At 43.8% G+C, this 25,803-nt stretch overlaps 1 protein-coding gene across 12 annotated transcripts in view; it reads right to left on the bottom strand.

Moving 5' to 3' along the window:
• LOC125771780 (serine/threonine-protein phosphatase rdgC) overlaps positions 1 to 24,236 on the bottom strand; it is a 44,138-nt gene extending 19,902 nt beyond the window's left edge. Inside the window, exons 1-3 of one of the 12 annotated variants that reach the window (XM_049442824.1) lie at positions 23,311 to 24,236; positions 10,311 to 10,398; positions 9,429 to 10,029 (exon numbers count right to left, since the gene is read on the bottom strand). In XM_049442824.1, coding sequence (XP_049298781.1) covers positions 9,429 to 9,633 — 205 coding nt within the window. In that variant the 5' untranslated portion in view covers positions 9,634 to 10,029; positions 10,311 to 10,398; positions 23,311 to 24,236. The remainder of the gene's footprint in view (positions 1 to 9,428; positions 10,030 to 10,310; positions 10,399 to 23,310) is intronic. The other 11 variants (XM_049442812.1, XM_049442815.1, XM_049442817.1 and 8 more) reach the window with 11 other exon arrangements.
• Between the last annotated feature and the right edge of the window lie 1,567 nt (positions 24,237 to 25,803).

Genomic DNA, 25,803 nt, shown 5'->3' with positions numbered 1-25,803 from the left:
GTTTTTCTTTTGATGTTGAACTTTAAATTGCTCTCGCGTTTAGATTAGACGCGAGCAGAAAAGTGTTAGCCTTTTAGGGAGTTTCGTAACAGAAGAAGCTTAATTAAGGGTGTAAACGGATTGTTCGGTATTTAAAACTTGTCTCATTTGACGAACGATGGGATACCATCGTGAATTCATTTTAAGTAACGCTTATTACTATTTTTATTTATATTTATTATTATTTTTCATTTAATATCAATTACAATGGGTTTGAGAGGGAAGTGTATAGATAAGTAATTAAATCAATTCCCATCTATACGGTTCCCCCTGTAGTAAGGACTGACTATCCGACTATGTGGTAAAAATAAGTCAAGTAAGCTAGAAATTGCCAGCATGGCCTTAGAGGTGGTTAAATTGACTTGATTTATTTTAATGCGAAATGATTGAAATAAGTTTCTTTTCACTTAAATAGTGCTTTAAATTAAAAAAAAAAGAATAAAAAATCAAAAAAAAAATTTGAAAAAATTTTCAGCTCGAAAATTTCATAAGGCTTACCCCTTGCCATTTTTTGAGAAATTTTGCAAAAAAATTTAAATTGATTTCTTTTAATGCCAATTGGTGCAAATAAGTTTATTTTCACTCAAATATTGCTTTAAACAAAAAAAAGAATAGAAAATCAGAAAAAAAATTAAAAAAAATTTTCAACTCGAAAATTTCATAAGAGAAGATTGAACCTCACATTTCATTAATTTAAATTTCAGCTAGATTATTGGAGACAGGGATAATCAATTTTTTGATTAGCCTTGCCATTTTTTTGAGAAGTTTGGCAAAAAAAATTAAATTGATTTATTTTAATGCGAATTGGTGCAAATAAGCATAATATTGGCCAGAGGTCACCTAGCGAAACGAAAAGTAGCGGTAAACCTATTCTCATACCTAACGAACGTTCAGCGAAAATTTCATACAAATCGGTTCAGCCGTTTCGGAGGAGTTTGCACACTAACACCGCGACACGAGAGTTTTATAGATATAGAAGAAAGATAGATAGATAGGACTAGCGTAAAAGGTATCTTTTCACAAGAAAATCTTCGGCTCACTAGTTTCTTGGAATGTCTTCCCGAAAATTGCAAAATCCCTGTCTCCAATAATCTAACTGAAATTTAAATTAATGAAATGTGAGGTTCAATCTTCTCTTTTAAAACAAGATTACGTTTCTTTGGGATACAACGAAAGGTACACCAATTCCAAGAAGATTCGTAAACTCTTAGTTCGTATGGCAGGATTTGTTATTCGGTCGAAAAGCTACCCCGTGACAACATCGAATTAAATCTAATTTATGCCTCCATCGGGTAGGCGCTCCGGAAGCCGTACCTACGCATGGTTAACGGCAAACGGTAAACCACAACGGACACACACAATCACATGCCATAGTGGAAAAGGTACGTCAAAAATCGAGCTAAAGCCTTTTGATTCCCTTAGTCCAAACACCAACACACACACATGTCAGAAGCATCAGCTGACCACTAACCGACAACCCAGAATCGAGTGTTTGTGGCTCTGTTTGATGGATTCCAAAATGGATGACTAGCACGGTCTGACAGTTACCGACAGTGCAAACCCACACAGCGTGTAATCGGTAAAAGTAAACGAACTAACAAAGCCAAACCGAACCGTTTCATGCGATGTTGTTTGAGGTACGGCCTGCGTCAACGTACGTTATGCTGTGCAAATGTCTGCAAAACCACCAAATGGGGGCCGCTAAATTATCTACTCACCATGCCACCTTGCGGGAAGGCGAGGGAATGGGAAGATGAAAGGATTATGGAAGGGCTCGAGTGTGTTTTGCTACATCAACACCGTCCACCCCTAGAGCCCCACTCTACTGCCGATGAATACGAAATTATGCTAATAGAGGAGTCATTACGATGCACACGCCTGACCAGGGGATAGCCATCAGCAGGCTTCTAAGGCAGCGGGTCAAATAATACCGCAACAATGCCGTGTTGTGGTGTATCGAAACATCCCCATACGTCTGCATTTCCATGCGCCTTCGCCCACAAAACATCTACAATCAAGCAGGAAATAAATCGGTTTCCGCAAACAGGGAGCAAAGGAAAAAAAAGGATTGCGTACCGAGGCGAGCAATTTCAAACCACCCATGGAAGTGTACATTATTAAATCCACCACGCTGAAGAACGGTGGCGAAGAAAAAAAGCAGCAAACTACCCCATTTGCAACCGTCCATTTGTCCAACGGGCGCACGGGTGGGATCAACATTCCAAGGGATACCTATAAAGGGCGGATCAAGAAAAGTGCTGACGAAATGCGTTCTTCTGGCGTGTCATGGCATTCTTACTCACTCGCCAGTCGTATTTACACGTTATTCAGAGATTATGCTAATTTACCGTTTTGACGATAGCGTAGAAGTGCGATAAAGTGGCGTTGCAGTGCAAAAAAAACCAACCGAAGTTTCTGCAAACGATCGTACATTACGGGTGCCTGCGTCAAGTGGAGCAAAAGCAAACTGAATCCTTTTTCTACTTACTCTTTGTTTTTTTAAGCTAAACTATTTTATAAATTGTATTTAAAAAACATAAGTATTAGTGAGTAGTTCTAGCGCCGAGCTTTATTGAAAATAGGACCATTTTTAAGGCCAAACGAGATTATCTTTATTTCATAGACAAAATTGAATGAGATACCTAATATTAACACTATTATTTCACTTTATTACCAACATCCTTTGAACCTTTTATCTGATTACACTACCTACGCTTGTTCATTGCACGAAAAATACCATCTCAACAAGTAATTCAAATTTTCGGTAATCAACCACATAAAATACTGGGCGCCTCCATCAAATCGCATTATTTGATTTGTTGAACGACTGCTTCCGGCATCAACTTTCCTTTACCGCTCGAAACAAACCCAAATTTAATCACACACACAAATTAAACCAAATCGTAACGCCCCGTAACCACGCCAGACGGAGGTTACGTTCCGGTACAACGCACGCTACCAGATAAAATCCATTTATTTCCCTTCGAATCGGCATTCCAAACCGAGAATCGAGGGATAGAAATTGGCGGAAAATTTTTGTAGGAAATTGTATTTAATTGGTACGCAACGGTTTCGTTCGTTTTTCGTGCTTCGGAATCTATCGAATAACAGCTACACGACCGCGTGTTGCCCATCGAGATTGAGCAAAACAGGAAGGAATCAAATAATGAGCGATCAACCTCGAAGCTCGACGATATGGTTCCCCACGACACCATTGATTCTTCCACGGTACTGACGAGCTGACATCAGTTCGGTGTTGTAACTACAATCAATTGTTACAATGTTTCGATTGCGTGATATTTGCCAATTTAAAATGTCTACCATTTTGTAGGAAAGAAGAGCATCGTGTGATTTATTACTATCTTTTGCTTAGCGGAAAACTCAAACAGCATTTCTATTTTTTAATTGAAACTTCATGTACAAATTCCACCACAAGAAAATGTTTTGCTAAAGCTAACAAATTACTAATAGAAATCATCCCAGTAAGAGACATCTCTTTCCAATCGTTCTATTAATCGATGTAAATTTAATTCGAGTAAAAATGCTGCAAAACCTATCTTCATGATTCTACAATTTGAAATTTCATCTTCAAAAAGAAACGTTACGCCTGCCTGGCTCCACCAAACCTGTTCATTCTCCCATGCCTTCCGATCATGAGAAAAGGCAACAGAACTGAACAACTGCAAACCCCTTAATCCACCATCCCACCATTCAACCGTACCGCCTGCAATCGATGTGGAAATAATCCATTAAACCATCCTCACCATCTCGTGCGATCAAACGGCGAAAACCAACACGAAAAGCACACTCGGTAATTTCCTCGTAAACCGCGAGGATAATATAATGCAGAAGGCTACCTCTTTTTTGCTCGTTCCGGCGTTCCGTTTACTCGTGTGCTGCACGATGAGCTTTGCAAGACGACGAACCAGGGGAATCGTACCGATTCGCAAAAGAACGTTCCCTGAAGGGAGTGCACACTTTATGGGGTTACTCTTCCCCCGTTTTGGTTTTGCTTTGCTCTCGTTTTCAATATGTTGGATCGGTAAAGCTTTCACGCTTTCTTCGCGCTACGGGCATTTGCGCTTTATGAACCACGTTTGGTGGATGAAGAATCTTTCATTTCCAACTCGACACCAAACTAAAATATAACCTTCCTTCGCTTTGTATAAGCTCAAACCGGATTATCTACAAGCTGATATTTAAGAATATGCTCTTCTTGTACTGAGTAACAGCCGTCATGTTTGCGATTAAAACTTCAAGATTATTTTTCTCATGAACATCTTAGAGTTCATCTTTTCTGTTTTGGAAATTAAAAACAAAATTTAAATTCTTTCCAAACTTCAACACTCCATCTCAGCTGTTACCTTTACCAGCAATCGTTCGTAAAGTGGTATCTTTTAGAAAAAAAATCCGATGAACCATCTTTAAACATAAAATTTACTTCTCAGCTGGCAACACTACGGTTGTCTACGGTTACCTTAAATGAAGCTCTATCAAACCCTCATCGGATGTACGATAATTTTCATACTTAAAACATTTACCCCTTGTTTCCGGCGGAATGTTCGTTGCACCATTTCCGGTTCGAGATCTTCCGTGGAGCCCCGCTTATCATAGTAGCTCGAAGCATAATGTTTCCCTTTTTACCAACATTCCAGCGTTTTTATGTAACCATAAATTTGTGAAACGACAGTTTTGTTTCGTACAAAACGTGGGAATGACACCGAGTGGCTTACCAATCCCCAGACCGTTTGTTGTACGAATAAAGAGAACCCAATACCACTGAGCGTAACGTACCGTGTAGCATAGAACTGTAATGATGTAACAAACAAAAAAAATCATAAACATTTCTTTTTTTTCTCGACACGAGAAAAAGTGACCTTTCTTGGGGTGGCAGGAAAGGCGGCAGGAAAGAAGACAACAGCTACATGATGACATTATTATTAAATACTTTCTTGCGCAGGGAAGAAATAGCCCCAAACGTTCCTTCACGAGGGGGTGAATGGGACCATCCCAACCATTTCACCCCTTTTGGGAGTTTGTGGTGAAAATTAAACAAACTCACTGTGACAGATGGAGGAAATTGAGTTTTCACTTGATTTATTTTGCGCCTCGCGAACGCGTCTGCCACTGATTTCGCGGAACGGCTAATGGAATGGACAAGCTACCGAAATATAATCCATTTACGTTTCGGGAGTTTTGGGGAAGTAGTTGAACATTTTTTCCCCCACACTTCTTTGACGGAAGTTGATGCTTCCACGTTCGTTCAATTATGCAACGTGAGATGTGCCGTTTAACGAGTTTCCTATTACTGAGCCAACATTTTACTTACAGAAGATTAGATCTGTCAGCGGTGCTTGAGTTTGACACGTTTAAAACGTTGAAAGGGTTGTAGAAAATATGTTTCGCGAAATCATTTCGTTTTTGTTTCCAAAGAGCAAAATAATGTTTATGCAATTAAAATATAATTGATTCCTCATCCAAACTTTTCCAAAAACATTATTCATCTCAAAAAAACACACTCAGCTTTGGAAAATTTTAAGCCTGCCTTGGCATTTCCACCCAAAATTCGTAAAAAAAATCGAAAACATGAACCAATTAAATTTTAAATTAAATTTCGATTTCCCATTCCTTCACAGCGGCCTCAAAGCGCAGTTAATTTACATAGTACGCCAGAAAAGAAAAACAAAATGCTACTGTCGAGTTGATATTGTCTTTGGTGCGTTTTCCAGTTAAAATCGACGTACAATTTTAAGCCCTCGCTCTAACACAACAAATATTCAGCTTATGAAGCTTCGCCCAAAATACTTCTTCCGGGCAAGTAATGACAAATACAAACAGTACAGCGGCCATTCGGCTGGTGCCGAACTTAATCAAAAACGCTATACGACCATTTCGACATCCGCTCGAAATCAACAGTAAAATTTGAATTAATTTTCGTTTAACTTTCCCCTACGTGCGCCTGTTGAAGAATGTTTTCCCGCTCTGCCTGAAGGGAATGCCGCAGCGCTGGACGATATAATTTCATCCGAATTTCATTCCCATCAAATTGTACTTTCCTTCCCTTTTTGGATTAAGCAGATCCAAGTGAAGGGCTTTTTTGCATAAAAATTCCAAACCCTGCCTTCCGAACAGAAACATGAACAGATGAATAATCAATTACCGGGCGGCATTTGCTGATTCCCATGGTAACCTTTACCAGCATTTCAAAGGCTGCTTTTGCATCCTGCCCACAATCAACTTCGTAGGTAAAAGTCAAGAACGTCTCTCCGGATATGATGCCGGACAAAGTTTGTCGACATTTCTTTTGATACACTTTTGCTTCCTGGCGATCGGAATTGGACGAACCCTTTTCGTCTTTTTTTTTGCTTGTAACCAGAACGAAAGAATAATAGAATGATATATTCCTGCTTGGAGAACCACTTTCAAGCATCCTTCTGGGGCCGGATCGATGGAAAACTTTGAAAATCCCATTACGATTGTCCTGTTTCTCGTTCTTGTTTCATTCCCATCAGACGTAAACATGTTTCTTGGGAAATGACCTTCTTTCTATGCGGTTTTTTTGCTGGTATTTTGTACACGATAAACACCAAATGACCTTATTCGAGTTTTGCCTTATAGCTATCGGAAATTTCCCCAAAACACATTCTCAACCGCCCCAAACAGACCCGTCAAACGTGCGCCCACTTAGTACATCATTCCCATCACCAGTAAATGAGCGTGAATTTTTATGAATGAACATACAAACCTTTTCCCACCCTCCCTCCAGCTCCTTCTCAGTTGATGAGTTTACCGTTCTGTTTATGGAAAAAAATGTATTTATATCTTTCTAACGTTTTCAAGCGCGTGTGTAGCGCCCTTTTTGTGGTCGCTTTTAGACGGATGCGTAAAACGCCCTTCCAAATGCTCCCCTTTTTTCCTGATTGAGCACATACCGGCAGCCCACAATCGTAAAGGTTTGCGTGGAAATGAGTTTCCCGCTTTTCATGCCACGGAACGGTCAGGAAGAAGAAAACCCAAGTGTTTCTGTGTGTGTGTGTTTTTCCTCTCATCCGTCAATGTTTCGTAACAATCTGGAAGGGGCAGCAAGTATGTTCGCAAACCAGCTGAGCCTAAGTGACCGCTTTGATTGTCGGACACACACTTGGTAAACGGTACGATACGGTACGGTACTTCACTAGGTCCACATGATGGATATGCTTTTCTCATGTTGACGATCATAATTTCCTTTGCCGCCTATTTCTAAACACATGACGCTTTGCGGCAACGTTTTTCATTGACGCAAAGGTGACGACGTCACAGAGAAATGCACTTTTATTCTAACAAACGCGTTCGCTTTGTTCAGTTTTGCTACCACACTTACACTCTCACAAGCCATAATTTTTGTTCACCTTTTCCATGTTCGTCAAATTTCCATTCCGTCGGTCGGACCATTTCTTAACCAAAACAAGCTGAACAAACAAAGTTACGTGGAAAGTTAATGGCTTATTGTGTCTTTCTACTCTCGTTCCCGTCCTTCTTTTGGGGGATGTTATATAAATTCCACTCTCGGAACAACGCTCTGCCCACCAACATCAGCAGCAGAAGTTGGTTTGGCAGTCGCAGACACAAAAACTCGTTTCCGCTTCACTTCGTTTGTGTGTCATTTTCCCGCATTCTAGCAGCCCTGTCCGCCAGCACAAGAACACGAAAAATGGGGTAAAACTTTGTCGTCTTGCCAAGTTGCAGCTTTGGTGCGAATTTTGCCACGGAACTTGATAGACAACACGAAGTCTTCCCATCTTCGGGGAACGAATTTTTGCCCGAAACTTCCACGCTCTGAAGGTCACGTTTGCATGGCAAAATTATTGCACTATTTGGGTGTTTCTTTTTCTTTCCCCACTCCCCGGGGGGTGAAATAAAATCACTTCTTGCACGGAAAATGGGGCTCTGATTGGTCGCATATTGTTCCCGAGTGACATCATCTCATTTCGGCACTTACGGCCGTTTCCCACGCATTTTTACGAGATTCAATTTAACTTTTTCGTACACAAAATAGCATCTAGATATGCTTCAATTTTTGCTTCAGTCGAAGACGCTTTAATGAACCATGAACAACCAAGCCGGACTTGGTTACAGCGCGAGCCATAAAATACATTTCAAACAACTTTTTTTTTCTCAAAACTTTCAAATTCCATGCCATACATAAATTGCATTTCATGACATGGTTCGTTGTGCTGCAATACAAAGTACCATTTCGTGATTCAGTGTGGCAGTGTGGCTTTATTAAATTACTTCCGCACTTTACAGCGCTGTAAATCCACATTCCATCGTCGTGCATCTCCCGGCAGCAGGCATCTCGTCAACATCAGCGTAACGAGCATTACATTGAATATTTACATTTCCTGCTACATTGCCACTCCAACGGTCGGAGGGTCGGCAAATGCATCCTGATTTCTGAATTCTTGTATCTCCCGCAGGATACGATCGGGTAATGGCTAACAGTACGGTTCCTGATTGTGCATGTTACATGTGCTGAGGTTTCCGATGCAGGAGGCAACAATAAAACTGAAACAACAACCATTGCCAGATAGTTGCAAAGCGGAACAGTAGGAAGTTTGCTTCCCAATCTCCCAAGTGACGCTGAGATGACTTCATTTCTTTGGAAACGGAACGAAAAGGGACGTTAAAAGGCTATCCTTTTTTGTATCATTGGGAAAGATGGTTAAATCAGGTACTCTGATCTGATTAAAAACGGATCTGATCAAATAGGAGTTCCATTAGGGGAATTGAAAAGATTAAAAATATTAGATTCTGCAATATTTTGTTTCCCAAAGGTAACCTAGTACAATTAATCTCACTTTTTACGAAATTTAAAATCAACTCATATCGATTCATTTCAAACAATGAACCATGATATGAACAATGCGATACGATAAATACCAAGGTCACGTACAGAACGACCTCGTACGTTCCTTATCATCAAGCACCCTTTACGACTTGGCGATATTTTTTTATGACGACCATGTAAAATCATCCTACCTTCAGTCAGACTCAAGCCATTCGCCCATCTCACCATAATGGTAATGAAACAACATTATCCGCCTTTTCGCAAGGGACCAACAAAACGTTCTCATCCAATTTAGATGACGCCAAGAACGTACATAACCTTATTCTATTCCCGCAACGCATGGCTTTTCTTATCTCGCAATCCCTTGTGCTGGAGATAATCAACCAAGATACCACAAACGGATTCACCCCCGACAGAGAGAAAGAAAGGAAAAAAACACAAACCCCAAGATATAAACACACGTCCTGTGGGAATTATTACGAGCCCCGGTTAATGATGGTGTTGAACTTGAAACACAAAGCTAAGCCTCTCCCCGGCAAGGAGCATTCCCAACAATACTTACTTCGCTCGATCTTGGTCATGCTCATGCCGCGTCCACTTTTGCGCCACTGCCTGCACCAACCCTTCGAGGTGAACAGCTTCAGCAGGCTGCCACTGTGCGGTGTCATCTCGCCACCCCGCTCAATCTCCGACGACCGGCAGGAGGACGAGTCCTCGAAGCTGGAACTGCGCCGTGCCCGCTGAAAACAGCCACAATTGCGAAGCATCTTTCCTACCCTTTTTTTGCTGCTACGCCTCTCGGTACGTGCTCTCTCCTTACGGGCGAGTGGTTGATTTTCTGCTCGTTTGATTTCTGCTCGTGAAACACGCAGTCACCGTAGATGACAAAAGCCCTTTTGTGGAAACCACTAACACTACCACACCATTGCACCACTAACGGTCGATGTATGATTGCGTTATCTGGGACCGGTTGGATTGTGTAGTAAGAATCAAACACCCCTTACTGCTTCATCCCTTCGGTTCGGTTCGGTGATGGTTGGTGAAAATTCAATTATCATTACTTGCGCGTCGCGTTGCACACTTCGTGTTTTAATCGTTTCATGCACCTATAGCTGTACGGTACGTGTCACTACATACTACACTAACCACATCACTGCACTTCACTTAAAAAAGATAGAAAAAGCTATTAATATCGTATGAATATCACACACTCTTATTATTCCCATTCGTATCAATTGTACACCGTAGCGGCCAACTGACAGCATTTGATCATTTTTATTTAAACGTAAACCATAGAAAATAAAAGAATCACAAATAACCTCAACAACAATACACTGAACAACACTACACCGTCCCACAACACAAGTGTCTAAGGAGCGATTTTAATTAAGTTTACACCCCACGGGGTGGGGTGCCACGTAGAAGTTCGTTGCAACCTGCTCACATCGGTATCCTTGCCAGCTGCAGACTTAATGTGAAACTCCCTTTTGCTTAGTTTTTCCATTCGATTTTCACACACGATCAGCTTCGATCTGAAACGATTCCACGGTACAAAGAAAACATGACTATTTAGTATTAAGGAAAAAAATATCTCATTCATACAGTTAAGAGCAACCAGGTAACCGGGTTCGGAGTTCTCGAGCAGGTAAGCTTAATCTCTATGTTATGATATGCAATTTTCGATTTGTTACGTAGCCTCTATCTCTAACCTTCTGACATACCACACAGCCCACAGAAATAGGGGTAAAGGTTCATCTTTGAATGTCATGTTGGAATGTCTTCATTGCTGACGTACCGACGATACCCAAAGGGATCTAAAGGTTAAGCCTTTTGGGTGGGGGTTGGAATTCCTCTTTGATTCTTTCGCAACAGCAACTGACATTCAAAGCTTACATGCTCACATGCTATGGGTGGCACTGCATGCGCTAGTATCATTCAGCTAAGCTGCCAACCTTTCGGACGAGTATCGCAAAACAAGAACGCTCGCTCGCCTAAAAATTTATTTCTTTGTAATATCCACGATATTAAATTACCATTATTGAGGTCATTCGCCGTTGACAAACAAGCCGACGTCATAGATTGCGCATGGTTAGGAAAGGATAGAAGAGGACAACAACAAAAAAGGCCCCCATTCATGGAGACCCACATCGTGTTGGTCGTGTTCCTTACCCTATTCGCTAACATGCTTCCTTCGTTCGTGAAGGACCCAAGATGAAGCCGCTGGAAAATAAAAGGGAAGAAAAAACCCGGCTGAGCCTAGCAAAGCTTACGCTGAAAATGGAGCGGAACAACAGCATTACACACATACATACTCGAGGAGCAAAAAAAAAGGCAATCCCATACCGGGGTGGAAAGAAAAAAACACAGGCCAACTAACAGGAAACCGGAAGAAGAGTTTCTGCAGCAACGAAGCGACCCTAGAAGCAATTCATGAATGGAGACCCGCCGCACACGAACGGATTTACATACCGACCGGTCGGCGACAAAACAAAAAAACCTTGTCCGCATTCGCCAATTTTTCCTGCAGTCACTGCGACAAAACGAATCACGAGCGTGAAAGCTGTGTTTATTACAAAAAAAGTCTCGCACACAAACCTTAAATCTATATGTATATACAAACACACATCCATACGTGTGTAGAGGAGGAAAATCCGGCGGAGATGATTTATAGTGTCGTGTGCGTGCCACACGCGGACACGGACTTAGGGGCATTTTTTTTGTTTTGTTGTGGAAAATGTTTTTCCTTTGGCACACACACAGCATCGGTTCCAACAGCTTAGTTTACTTGCCGGCACGACAATGATAATGCATGAATAGATGAATGTTTTGTTTGTGCGTGGAAGTGTAATATGGCAACTAAAATCACCTGCAAAACAACAAAATAATTCTTGCAGGGAAATCAGATGAAAATTCGCTTACATCAGCATGATAAAGCGCATCAATATGGTACATGTTTAACAACTTACACACACCACATCAAATGACAGTGGCAGATGAATCTTTCTCACTTCAAAATTGTGCAAATGTCAGCTGAATTTTAATATTTAATCAAGCTTTCATTTAACATGAAATTTCTTGCTTCATTCGGCGGTTGTAGCTAGTAACGAACTGCATTCATTTCAATTCATCATACAGCAGCACCCGTTCTAACTGATTTAATTAGTGGTTTTACTTATTCGACGTGATTCCGGCGTGATAAAAGCAATGTTTAGCAGTTTATGTGTCTCTAATAATTTAATTAACTCATATCCACGCGCACACCCCAAAAAGGTGGAGCGGGCAAATTGAATGGGATGACATCAAGCGTTCGCGTCTCCTAGGCACAGCTAAATTTTGCGCGTTCACTTCGCTAGTTGAGTAATTTAATTAAAAACATTAAAAAGAAAGGTTATGTGGAACGTGACGGTGACATTTTGCGTATCACACCTGGGCGAAGTAGCACGCAACACCAAACCACGTGAGGGCTGCTTCTAGGCTGCAAAATTCTATTGTTTTGAAAAGAATAGAATCACTTGCCAGTGCCAGTAGTGGCACAAAAGGTACTCCCTAATATTCGTACCATCATCAACGAAACGCTCGCATTCTAATCATTAAACAGGTGGTCACAGTCAACATACCGTAACACGGTTTGTGAAAACAGAGGGAACACATACACACACACACATATATATATCTATCGTGTCATGAGCGGTCAACGGCACAGCCGAACGATACCTAGACACACGTGCAGACGACACCCCTATGGCGAGTGGTGTGTCGCGATTGACTGCACATTTTGCACCTTTGGCCAGCAGCCAACCGTACATTTTGGCTGCACACCTTCGGTTCACTTCGTTTTATTACACTTCCACTTTCCCTTCACCTTCACTTTTCACCTCTCACCTAATAATTGTGTTAAATTAAAACACACGTTCAGTTTCATTTTCGTGATGTACCAGGCGTCTCCATTGAGATTGCCATGTGCTGCGTTTTTTGCCTTTTATAAGAATATGAATTTTTATACTTTTAAACTTTATATTTTTTCCCTCTTTTATTTCACCCGATGTTATGTAATCGATTTTTTGTTCCTCAAAAATAACATTCCGACGTTTGTTTTTCTCAAACCATTTTGCACGGATCGTTCTGCGTAATCGTTCAAAAACTCATTGGACTGCAAAATTATGCGTTTCTTCACACCGTGCACCATTCTCGTTAGCATGAACGTTCGGCCTTAAACGGCTGGGGACTTTTACTTTACTTCTAAATTTACTACACCTATAAATAGGGGGCCCATAATTTCGGACAAATTGAACTTGAAGTGGAAAGATGGTTCGCTTCACCGGTGTGTGCGCGGTGTGTGAAAGTGTTTGTGGGCAGTAATGTTTGTCTTGCTACTCTTACCACACTGGCACGCTTTTGCACCGTGCACGAAGCAATATTGAACCGTATTTGCTTACGTTCTCTTCGCCCTCATTTCTCGCCCCACGTAAGGCAGTCACGAACGAGCGGATTGTTTACTAGCATTCGCCCGGTTTGAAAACTGTAACCGGATTTTCATGATCAAGCAGTTAAACGATTTCCCAAACATCCCGCTCCGTCTTCGGGAGTGAATGGGACGGGGAAAAGTAAACGGTACTCGACGGCCACTGGCGTAAACACACACCTTTCCAAGACGCGCTTCCAAACCGGAAAGAAACAATTCCTCACAATGCGAATGTTGTCCTTTACAGCGCGAATCTCACCCTACCGTACCGTTTACGTACTTGCGTCCTTTGTATTGTTTTCAGACGAATTTCACTTTACACCCTACCATTAATGTGTAAATCTAACAACAAACAACCACTCCACACTGTGCTTGAAGCGAAACGGATGGACGTTCCAAACACAGTCGCTTAGCAATGGTGAAAAATTGTTACAATTACAGCTAAATGAAACGTTGCAAATGCAATCTTACGGTTCTGGGTGAGCGTTTGTGCAAAAATGCCATTTCAACTGGGGCGCCATGTTGTTGCATCGCGAGTGCAACCGTCAGCAGAAATGCATTATTTCTTCGTCGGAATGCAATTTTACCTTGCACTGCACAGTGTAGGAAAAAAAGATTAAATTTACAATTTTTTTCTTGATTTTTGTCACATAAATTTTGTTCACTTTTCTACAATAAAATGGTAACCTTTAGTAATTCATTATAACTTCAGCTAAAACATATAAAAAAAATAAAAAAATGAAGTTTTGCATACTTTTTTTGATCTTTTCTCTCTCCATTTTTCATTATAATCCCCATTGTACTGTTTCAGCAAAACAAAATGAAAGCGCGCGTGCTTTGTTAAGTTTTTGATTAAAAGCAAACAACCGTTTCTCTTGCTGCAGTGGGTTTTGTTGCAGCAAAAATACATTATTTCATTCTTTTTCGTACAGCTTGATTTAGAGACGTTTGCACTTGAAGAGGATGAAGCAAATCATTTTTCCTTTTAAAATTACTAAACAGTAAACATTCCTTCATGCGTATAATCTTCCTTTCTTCCCATAAAAAAAAACCAGTGAATATACGACTATAACTCCATGTTTTTCCATTCCCATGGGTCAGACAATTTTCCACACCCAATTACTTCGAGTGGGCCATTTTCATTCTGCAACCCTACCCCTCTGTTCCTACTCTTCTGCATGGGATGACCCATATGGTCGGTCGGTGCTTATTTTACCACTCAATCAACAATTTTTCATTTCATTGAACTTCGATAAGCGATTCAAGGAATTTTTCCTTACAACTCACCAATTTTGTAAGCTTCCACCAAAATTCTTTTCGTCCACGATTGAACGGCTCACATCTTTTTTTTTTTTTTTTTGTTAACGGGGAGGGAACCTTCAAAAGGTACCCACCTCGAAGGGCGGCTTGCGGCTACAAACGAATCCCTCCGAGATGGGTTATGTGGGATTCATCGTGACGCTGGGCCCGTGAAGCGGACCCGGCAGCCGATGGGACCCTAACTAAACCACTCCTCGACCTGATCCGAACCCTGCCGATGCGCTTGATGTGCGTAGTACTCCATGCAGGAACGTTTGTGCGATGCACCCATCCTATTGACGCGCTGCTGCTTTCCAATGCTGCTACTGCGTCATCCGTCCTAGTTGTCTCAGCTGCTGCTGCTGCTTCGTGCCTTCCTTCCGCTGCTGCTGCTTAATTCCGCCCGTCCGTAGCCGCTACTTCCGGTGGGGTCTAGCTCCTGCTGCTGCTCTGGTTACTCGTTGCTGCTGCTGCTGCTTCCGTTGTCGTCATCCTTTGGTGCGGTTACGGCGGTAGCTGTTGCTGTCCCGTTTGCTCCGTGTTCCGCCGGCGTTGTTGTCGTCTCCGTCTGGCCGTAGGTGGACTTTCCTCATTCCATCTCACTTGGAGGTTTCTGAAGATGGTCCTTGCGGCGGTCCGGACTGCTTCCCATGTGTTGCTGTTGGCACACATTTCCGCTGCAAGATTTTCTATCGTCAAGCGGGTGTGGCTCTGCTGCTGCATCTCGTGTTGGGTTCGAGCAAACCGTGGACAGTGGAACATTACGTGGTCGACATCTTCCACTTGGTGTTCACACACCGGGCAGTTTGGCGAGCCGTCGAGGATGCCTTTTTCGACGAAGTAGCTCCGGAGAAACCCATGCCCTGTAAAGAGTTGAGAGAGATAGAAATCAATTTCTCCGTGCTTACGATTTACCCAGGACATAATGTCCGGGATAATTCTCCTCGTCTTCATCCCCGGCGATCTCGGCTGCCCCGCTCCGGCTGTCCATTGTTGTTGCCAGCGTCCCATGGTCTCTTCCCTTTGCCGCTTTCGTATGTCTGGTCCTGGACTTCCCCTCGCTACCTTTTCGTCGTGGCAGCGGATGTCCTCCTCTAGGAGAAGGACTAACGGGATAGTGCTTGCGACCACGCAAGCGGCATCGTAGGAGACCGTTTGGAAGGCACTGGCCACTCGAAGAACTCCTGTGCGGTGCGTCCTCTGAACCGTGGTCCGGTGAACGTCCTTCTGAAGAAGCGTCCGTCCCCACGATGGTGCCGCGTAACGGACAATGCTATTCCCAACGTTAACCAAGGGTCTCCTTCTGCTGCTTTTTGGGCCACACTTATTCGGCATCAGAGCGGTCAAGACATTCGTGATACGTGATGCCTTGCTGCAAACCTTCTCCAAATGCCGACCGTGGTGCTGTTTGCGGCAGAGCTCGACCCCCAGGTACTTGAGCGATTCAGTGGATACGATCGTGTGTCCCCCCGCACGTAGTTGACCTACCTGCGGGTTGTGATGAGTGCAGAAGATCATGTAGCCGGTCTTTTGATGGGCCAGCTTCAATCCCACTCCATCCATCCAACGCTCGATCGTCTCCAGATTCCTCGTAGCAAGGTTGCTGATTTCCTGCGGGTCCCTCCCTATAAGGGTGAACGCCACATCATCAGCAAACCCTATAATGTCCGCACGCTTTCCGAACAGCTCCAAACGAAGAAGGTCATCGTACATAACATTCCACAGTGTTGGCCCTAGGACCGAACCCTGCGGGACACCTGCCGATACTGGTAACGAGACCATTCCTTCATCCGTTTCGTAGTGGAGCGTGCGATTCGTGAAGTAGTTCCGCAGCAACGCCTGGAGGTACGGTGGCGTGTTCCTTCGCTGCAGAGCTGCTCCGATCGCTGTCCAGTTGGCCGTGTTGAAGGCGTTCTTCACGTCGATTGTCACCATCGCACACAGTCGATCGCCCCTGCGCTTCTTGTCGAGCGCAACCCTTCCGTTGGCAATCACCCTGTTGATGGCATCCATGGTTGAGCGTCCTTTCCTGAATCCGTATTGGGCATCAGCGAGACCGCCCGTTGCATCCAGATGCTCCGTAAGTCTGCGCTGTATGAGTCGCTCCAATACTTTTCCCAGAACACTCAGCAGGCAGATTGGCCGGTACGACGATGATTCTCCGGGTGGTTTCCCGGCCTTCGAGAACAGCACTAGCCGTTGCCTCTTCCATTCGACGGGGAAGTGGCCGGAATCGATGTAATGCTGGAACGTTCTCATGAAGACGCGTGGAAACGCCGTCATCGCCGCAATCAAGGCCACGTTCGGAATGTTGTCGTCTCCTGGGGCACGCTGGGGATTGAGCGATTTTGCAATGCTCACCAGCTCGTCCTCGGTAACGGCATCCCGTGCCGTGTCCTCGTCCGTCAATCCTGTTGCCGTGGGCCATTCCATGGGCGGTTGCACCGGAAAAAGTTCGCCGACGATGTGCTGCAGCTTGGCTGGATCCCGTTCCATCGGTACTCGGGCTCCTTGCCACATCTGCCTCCGGATTTTGTAGCCTGGCCCGAATCCGTGGGGCCCCAGCTGTTCCGGAAGTTGATCGCCCTGCTCCTTCTTGCTCCGCTTGACCGCTTGCTCCAGTGCTGCTCTCGCTGCTGTGTACGCCGGACGGCGATCCTGTCGCTGCTCTTCCGTTCGGGCTCGCCTGAGTCTTCTCCGCATCCCGATGTAAGTGCGACGTAACTGGGAAATCTCGTTATTCCACCAGTACACCGATCGTCGTCCTCCCCGTGCTGCTGGCAATCTCGGCATCGTCGCGTCGCAGGCAGTTGACATTGCCTGCGTCAACTCGTCCGCCAAGAGGGTGCGGTTGTAGATGTCCAGTGACCCCAAAATTTCAACGAACAAGTCCTTGTTGAAATACCGGGTTGCCCATCTGCTCTCCGAAGCCTGCTGTGCACTGTGTCCCAGGTTACGCTGCGTCGTCGTCCTCCCGACCGCAAACTTGATGGTATTGTGGTCACTTGGATTTTCGTCGCAGACTCGCCAGTTATTTTCCCCCAGAAGAGACGAGCTGCAGAAGGAAACGTCGATAATGGAACTACGGCCACTGTTGTTGCTCCAGGTTGGCCGGTTGCCCCGGTTCAACAAGACTAGCTCAAGTGATGCCATAGCATCCATCACCACTGCTCCCCTATGAACTCGTTCTCCATCGTTGTGTCTGCGTTCCATCCCCCACGCTCCTGACCAGGCGTTGACGTCCCCGCCGATCACGGTGTCCCGATTCCGCGGAATCACCGACGCAATTTCGGTCCATTTGCGTCGATAATCCTCCACTGACAAATCGGACCCCACAGGAGGTAGATACACGGAGCAGAAAACGATACCACGCATTTCGACCACGACGAAGTAATCCCGCCGATTCTCGATTATGCGTTGGATAGGGTATCTTCCTGTCGATACTGCTGCAACTCTGCCCGTCGGATCCGCGACCCAGTTACCGTTGTTCTCCGGAATCCGATATGGATCGGCGATCAACACTATGTCGCAGCCTTCGTTCCGAGCAGTCTGCATCAGCATGTCCTGGGCCAGCTGGCTGTGATTAAGGTTCTGTTGAAGGACATTAATCATGACGAGGCCGGTTTTTTACCCCTTCTCCTACTTGGCGGCAGTTGCGCTGTCCGAACGAGTGCCCGATTGCTTCCGGGCCCTTGCAGACGAGGCATTTCCGTTCCTTGGTGCACGGTCCTGAGTGCTTAGTCTCCGCACATCGATGACACTTGCTTGACCGATCCTTCCCACGGCAGTGAGTGGCAATGTGGCCAAACTCGTAGCACCGATAGCATTGGCGCTTCACCTCAACCTTCTTGAACCGGCAGCACTGGCTGAATCCGACAACATGCTGTTTTAGTAGCACGTCGTCCGTTACTGCCACCTCTGGGCATCCGAAAAATGCGACCAGCGTTCCGTAATTGGATTTAACGGTACTGATCTGGTCCGCGTAGATCGTAACTCCCAGGGCTGTGCTTAGGTCCGTTGCAATTTCCTCGTTGGTGCAGCTTGGTGGAATGTTCGTGCAGGTGAGGCGAGTTGTGGGGGTCCGTGGAACGGCTCACATCTTGAACGGTCGATTTACACCGAACGTGGTATCCTTCGGTAAGAATTTAAACACTCGCTCGCTTCCTTTCCCTATCGTCTGTTTTGTTGGTTTGAAGCGAACCAAAGAGGAAGGAAAAAAGGGAACAACCTTTTGCCAATTTTTCGGTTGAACATGACCAGATCCTGAAAGGGGGATTTCACTGCTTAAGCCCTTGCATAAGATGAAATCAGAACCCTCCTCTTTAAAAGGCTCCGTAGCTACGAGCATGGTAAAAGAAGGATACTGTTTTAGTGCACGGACTTCTTCCAAGAATCGAAACGTACGCTTGACATCGTATCGCAAATATTGTATTGAAATTATTAACATTTAAATCTATATATTTGTGACGCAATTCAAGCCCCAAAAGACACAAAGAACATCATCCGTGAAGCGATTGACACGTTATATCGCTCATAACCTGAATCTTACCTGAATAATGGAGGATAATCCGACCAGAAAAAGGTGGCAGGAGTGTAAAAGAAATTCTAAGCTACTTATCCGGTTCTAATCTAAGAATATCTCTTCGATCTAAGAATCATTTCTCATACTTTATCCTTCATTCATGAACAGATATTTTTGTCTTTTTTACCTTCCCAAGTAAGGATTAGTGCTATCACGCTTTTCAATATTTAAATTCACCTAAATTTTTCACTTTTTCACGCGTTACATTGTAGTATTTATCGAGCTCATAGCTCATGTTTTCCACAAATCGCAACTCATATTTTATTACAATTTTTTTGCTCGCAAAGTAAATAACCCGATTGCAGTATTCTAGTAGGAATATTCATTTTAATCCCTCCTTCAAACAACTCCACATCAGCTGTTTCATCCTTTATTTCCCAATTTGATTTGTTTCATTAAACAGCACGCACGCCAAACAATAAGTTCCACAATTGAAACAAACGAAAGCATTAAATTGCATCCAAACGAAGCGACTGTATAAACAGCAAGCCCCACGCCGCAATTTAATTTAATCTGTCGCTTTATTGAATTCAATAAAACTAGCACACCGAACGTTTCACTCCACTTGACACAAGCCGGTTTGCTCACGCTTTCTCGTGATGTACTTTTGAAGGTACATCAACGAAAGCCAGCTAATTTCAAAACCCCCATTATTGATGGTTAGGCCAATGGGGGAGACAGACAACAACAGAATCACACTGTGACAACATTCGTTTCGACGGTTGCTTCATGGGATAGGGTTCAAAACAGCGGTTCCGTTGACACGTGGCAACAATTTTCAAACCAACAACACGCCGTTGAAAGATTGATGATGCCACCGTCAACGGTGTGCTGGCCAGACCAACCGTCCCTAATCCAGCGACAGGTTGAAAGTAATTTATCTCCATTCGAAAATGGTTGCGTTACATCATTCTGAAGAAGACTAACTGCATTCGAATTTCCATATAGTGTTCCATTTTTTTAAGACGACCAATAACGTTGTCCAATTATTTTTCTGCGACGTTGGCTTGGTAGCGGAATGAAGTGTTCCATAACGAAGCACTTTACTCTTGACAAACAATGCAGTACCAGCGTTCCAAAAAAAAAACGATCCAATCTCTTCCACCGATTCCATTCGCACATTCGGTCAACACACAGCAGACTAATTCGCGTTGACCGAATTTCCACTCGCACATCGCTCTATGTGTGCCTTTATGTGTTTTTATTCTCTCGAGCTGCATCATCTGAAAACCAGTCGTTGTCTGTCTGACTGGCTGGCAGACAATCCCAAGGGAGGAATGCAAAACCATCCCTATCCCGGCCCCCGTCCCATGTGACCCAGAATTCATTTGCATTGGCTCCACTTTACGATTTACGGTTTATTGGCACACAATCAGCTCAGATCGGCGCTTATCGGGGTCGAAAAGAAAGACAGAAAAAACGCGAAGCTAAGGGATGAAACAACTAAGAAACGCAAGAAACCAGCACAAAGGGACGATGGACAGCTAAGAGATGCTTTAGCGAGATGGGCTGCCAAATGCTTTATGTTTTATTATCGACGAAATTTCGTGTGCAAACCAAAAGCGCTAGAAAATAGCGCCGAATTGGCTTGATGACGGAAATCTATCGATCGATCCAATTGGATTGGATTATTTGACGGGTGAGTGCTGACTGATTATGGAAGGTGAAAGATAAAGCTTATGATTCATGTATATATTTGATGCTAATTTGCACAAATTTTTCCCTCACCAAATACTCAGAAACGGAGGGGTTCATTCCACGGACTAAAGCAGTGTGACGATCAATTACAGTTTTCATCGTTCGGCGTTCTGTTTCATATCGTGGAAAGCAATAATTCGGTGAGTTAAAAACTCATCGATTTTTCATGCAATTATCTGTTCGCTTTCATGGTACAATAGGGAAGGAAAAAAGCTTTTAATTTTGTTAATAATCAATACGAAATACTGTTTCGAATGGGATAGCTCCACTACCCCCCATATGCGTTGACCGACTTTTCTTGGAAAAAAATATTTAACCCTCCAAAGTATCCAACACCACATGACCTGCACACACACAAGCATTGGAATGTTTTCCCTCGGTGATTCATCAGTCAAGGATCAACTTGCTTAATGAAAAACCAACCTACTCCAGGGCCAGTGCCCGTCATTCAACTTGATTTAATTTGATTTTTGACTTGCGAGAAAATTAATACTCACACAGGGGTGAGAAAGAAAACGATTGCGAAGCACTTAACTCGCCTTAGCTCAATTGCGTTTTGTTTGCTGCCCTTTCTTACTTTCGCTTTCACTGTGTGGTACGATACTTCCTGCTGCCCAACACTTCCGGTGCAAAGTAAACAAACACTTGTGAAATCTGATGCCGTACACCGTTCTGGCCGATCGCCCACCCATACCGTCGTATTCCAGAATCGGTCAACCAAAAGTGAATTGGGCAGAAAAATGCTTGTACTACGAATGATATTTATTTTTGTTGTTGTTAACCACTCTTACTAGCTCGTTTGATTAAGAGCGAGAGAGAAAAAAAAATCATAAAACAATTAAAAAAAACCATCCCCAAACGGTAGCGCAGCAGCGTGTAAATTTTACTGCGTGAGAATATTTCTGGAAATAGCGCGTCGATCTTCACCGGCCGCAAATCCCAGTGGGCGACGCGAATAAACCTACTTTCACCTTCACACTTGCAGCCACGAGCACGAGGGTGCGCTGCGCAGACGGGCAAGAATATTTTCGAAATTTATCGACCCTTTTTTGGAGGATGATGCCAAACAGGTGCCCGATGCTTTTTGGTTTCACCTTGATATGCTGAACGATTCAGATTGATCCAATTTGGCGACAAAAATCCACCAACATTCTCAACCCCATGGATGAGGCCGGTGTATCAGTTCAGCCCCCAGTACACACACCCACCGGAAGGCAAATAATTGCCTCTTAATCTCCCGACGGAGTCTGCCTGTTGGGGGTGGTAGTGTGCACGGTTAATGCCAAACACGAAAGTGTCATCTTCGCACGTGACTGGAATCCACCGACTGCTTTTAGTTGCGTCGTCTGTTCTTTTGTGACGTTTGCCTCACTCCGGTATCTGTGAAATGGTCCGGATTCGATAAACAAAAAGCGGACGCTGTACAGGCAGCAAGATCAGTTGATATCCTAAGGCCGGATTCTTATCGTAGGCGATAATAAAATGTAAGCAGTTACCGAATGATACCGGTATTGGGGATCGCTCCGGGGGTTGTCGTTGTGCTGTGCTGTTTGATAAACAAAACTCACATCACGGTGCTATGGTGCTGTACAGAATAGCGAACTTGTGTTGTCTTGTTCTTTTGCAAAGCCGTGACAACTTTATTGCTAAGGCATATCAACAGCAGTATCAAAAAGGGCCATAAGAAAGCCTTCGTTTATAGATGTCTTTTTGAGGATATTATTTCCCATTACATTGTGGCTTTGCAATCAATTACTAAAAGGCAGGAGCAAAAAAAAAATATTTGTGATATCGAAATCAAAGCCACGGAAAGTGTGATGATTCCTCTTTGTTAAATATTTAGAGTAACAGAATGCGTTTTTTTATCTTCTTGCAAACAGCACAACAAAATTATTCATTCTAATTAAATTAAGAATACTTTCCGATCGGAAACACAGCCAAATCAAATTTTATTTACTAAAATATAAATTCATAATTCAAGATACTATCGAAATTTGTTCTCTGATTGCATTATTATCATGCGGAAAATACTCAGAAGAATAATTAATTATTTATCATCAAATTTCTCAGTCACAACCACACAGTAATCCACAATCAAACAGACATCTTAGTAAGGAAAAAAAACCTTATCATTAAAAATGGCTTAGAGATCAAATGAACATCTAGAACTGAAGCCAACTAAAACGAAGCCATTTATTTCTGAAAGGACTGTCTGACAAATGGCATTGAATAATTTACAGCACATCTCATTTTCTTGCACTAAATCATTTTACTAAAAGATAAACCATGAACAATACTTTTTTCCAAAAAGAACAACCTTTTCAAGCCCATCGAATGAATCATTCTCCAGAAGATTTAATACCAAACCACTAACTGGAAAACATCCGATACAGCCAAACTTACCACAAACTAATGCACATCGAACTATGATCAATTCCGGCATGTTGAGATTAATCGACGAAAAAAGCTCTCAACCAAAAGTCCATCAACTCGTTGTGAAAAGTTATCAAATGAAGGATGCTCTTTGATCGACCATTCGATGGGGTATTTTCATTTTAACCCAACGCCACACCACAACACGTCGATCCAATTCCGGTACACATTTTACACACTGATGGATTACTGGTCCCTCCGATTGCACGAACACTGCATAACCTTTTGGTAATCTCTAGCACGTTCGAGGTAACAACTAACAAAACAAAAAGTATTCTTTAAAACCTTCCATTGAATAGAATCGATTTTTGTTGTTCCAACATGTAATTTACTTTCCGAACGCTGAACGTTTGAGTTGAGAGCACGCGTTTTGTAAAAGTTTTTACACTCCACACTCAAACTGCCAGTAACATCTCATCCCTTCGCTCCAGTCACTTACAAACTTCCCTTGATCACGTGTGGGCAAACAAAAAAACATTCAATACCAAATTCACCGTGCCGCCAGCAGGGGCTACGGCGGTTAGAATTGAATTGAATTTCACCTCACCGACCGACGCTATATTTGTTCGACCGATGTTCGTGACACCTGTTTCTCATCCGTAATTCCCCGCCAAATCCTACACACCGCTAGCCAGTCGTACGATCCGTACCGGACACTTCATCAAAACTGCTGCTCTATTATTCAAACGATTCAAAAACCCACAGCACACACACGCTTTTTGCGCTTCCACTAAACCCGGGAAGACGGGGGCATTCGCGTGCGTTCCCGACGACCGACCGATTCGAACTGGCGGGCAAAATACGTGTCGCTTCCGAAACGGCCGCATATCCCAGGCAATAGTTCCCCGCGCATCCGGAAGCGGTCGCCGAAGATCGACCATGTGGTGTCGGCTCACAGCACTGCCAAGCACTAACTGTTGTTTTCGCTCCGAATGCACCAACGCAACGGTGCTGGTTTCGCGCGCTCGTCCCGAAGATGGTGCCAGAGACACCATAGGCCAGGCGATAGTCAAAACAAATACCATATGGGACGCGCCGACGCAACCATCAGCTGTCGGCTTGCGAACGGCTTGCGTACGTTCGGCAGATAGTAACGATGGGCGAAATTTCGCCTCACTCTCGCTCTCGGTTTTATCCGCCGCTTATGCTACACGTGCAAATTCTCCCGTTGCTGATGGAGCTATCTCGGTGGACCGATGCCGGCGACAAACGGTCGCCGAAGACGTTGCTAGAGACCGCGCGTAAATTGAAACACTAACCTTAAACGTGTAGCCGCGCGGAACGCATTTTCAATGCCAACGCATTTTGGGGCGTAAAATACAGTGACAGTTTCCCTTTTTTCTTCTAGCATCAGAATACAGGTTAAGTACTTTATTTATCCCAAAATAACACGAATGCCAGAACAACTACTAATAAAATCTACTTTATCTATCTTAATATTGCTACTTCTAGTTGCTCTTTACAGTTCCTCTACTTGACACCACTCCTTGTTTTATCCTTGTACCAAAAAGAGCCTGTCAAGGTGTTACGATCTCTGCTACACAAACCGATTGTCCCCTTTCCCCTCCCTCCTTCCCTAATCTGTTTGCCTTTTGCGATACAAATAAACGTACCGTGACCGTGCCTGCCTGCCAAGATAATCGACATACTCGTGTCAAGACACCTTTGCGTTTCCTTTGCAAAACTACTTTATTTCGCAAACTTTCCGCGTACGTCCGCATACGCACGCACATTACACCGACAGACCGTTTTGCCACACGTCGTGCTAGGCCAGTCTTGATGGCGCCTTCGAAGGGAGTCGGTCCCGTTTAGTAGCGTTGGAAGATAAATTGTTTACTTAACCGAACCTTCTCGGCTGCATTCATCTTCTCGCACTAGCGAACGTAGCGCGATGGACGTGGTAAAATTGCTTAACCACCGCACGACGAACCATACGGCACAGCGCCTTGAAAGCTCGGGCCGTCCATCCTTTGGCGCTGGATCGCCGCCATGCACGGTGATTCGGAACTCCGAGAGGTAAACGGGAAACCTGTCCGAACTACATCGACCTCGACGTCCATTTTGTGTATGTGTGTTTTGTGATGGAAATGGATAAACCCAAGTGCAAACATCAGCCAGGGAAAGCTCGACTATGGGTGTCGGATCTTCCTTTCCATTCGGTACGGATCAACTCAAGTACGATGTTTGCACCCGGACAGTGACAACCTTCGGCGTAGCTAATCCGTGTGGCGACAGTTGAACGTCACCTGTAATGCGGTTACTAGTGCCTGAAGGAACACAAATTCTTCTAGCTCTTCCCGACTGGAATGGGTCCAGAATCCTAATTCTGGAAGTTGTTGACGTATCGGGAGGATAGTTTGTTTGTGATAGATTTATACAAAATACACGATCTATCAATCCGTGACAATGGATTTGCCTGAAGAACAAGTAGTCACCCAAAGTACAAAGCACTCTCCCTATTAA

The sequence above is a fragment of the Anopheles funestus genome, chromosome 3RL (genome assembly GCF_943734845.2).
Source record: "Anopheles funestus chromosome 3RL, idAnoFuneDA-416_04, whole genome shotgun sequence".
Classification (NCBI taxonomy): domain Eukaryota; kingdom Metazoa; phylum Arthropoda; class Insecta; order Diptera; family Culicidae; genus Anopheles; species Anopheles funestus.
Note: the sequence above shows the minus strand (reverse complement) of the source record. Positions and strands in the feature narration are given on the sequence as shown.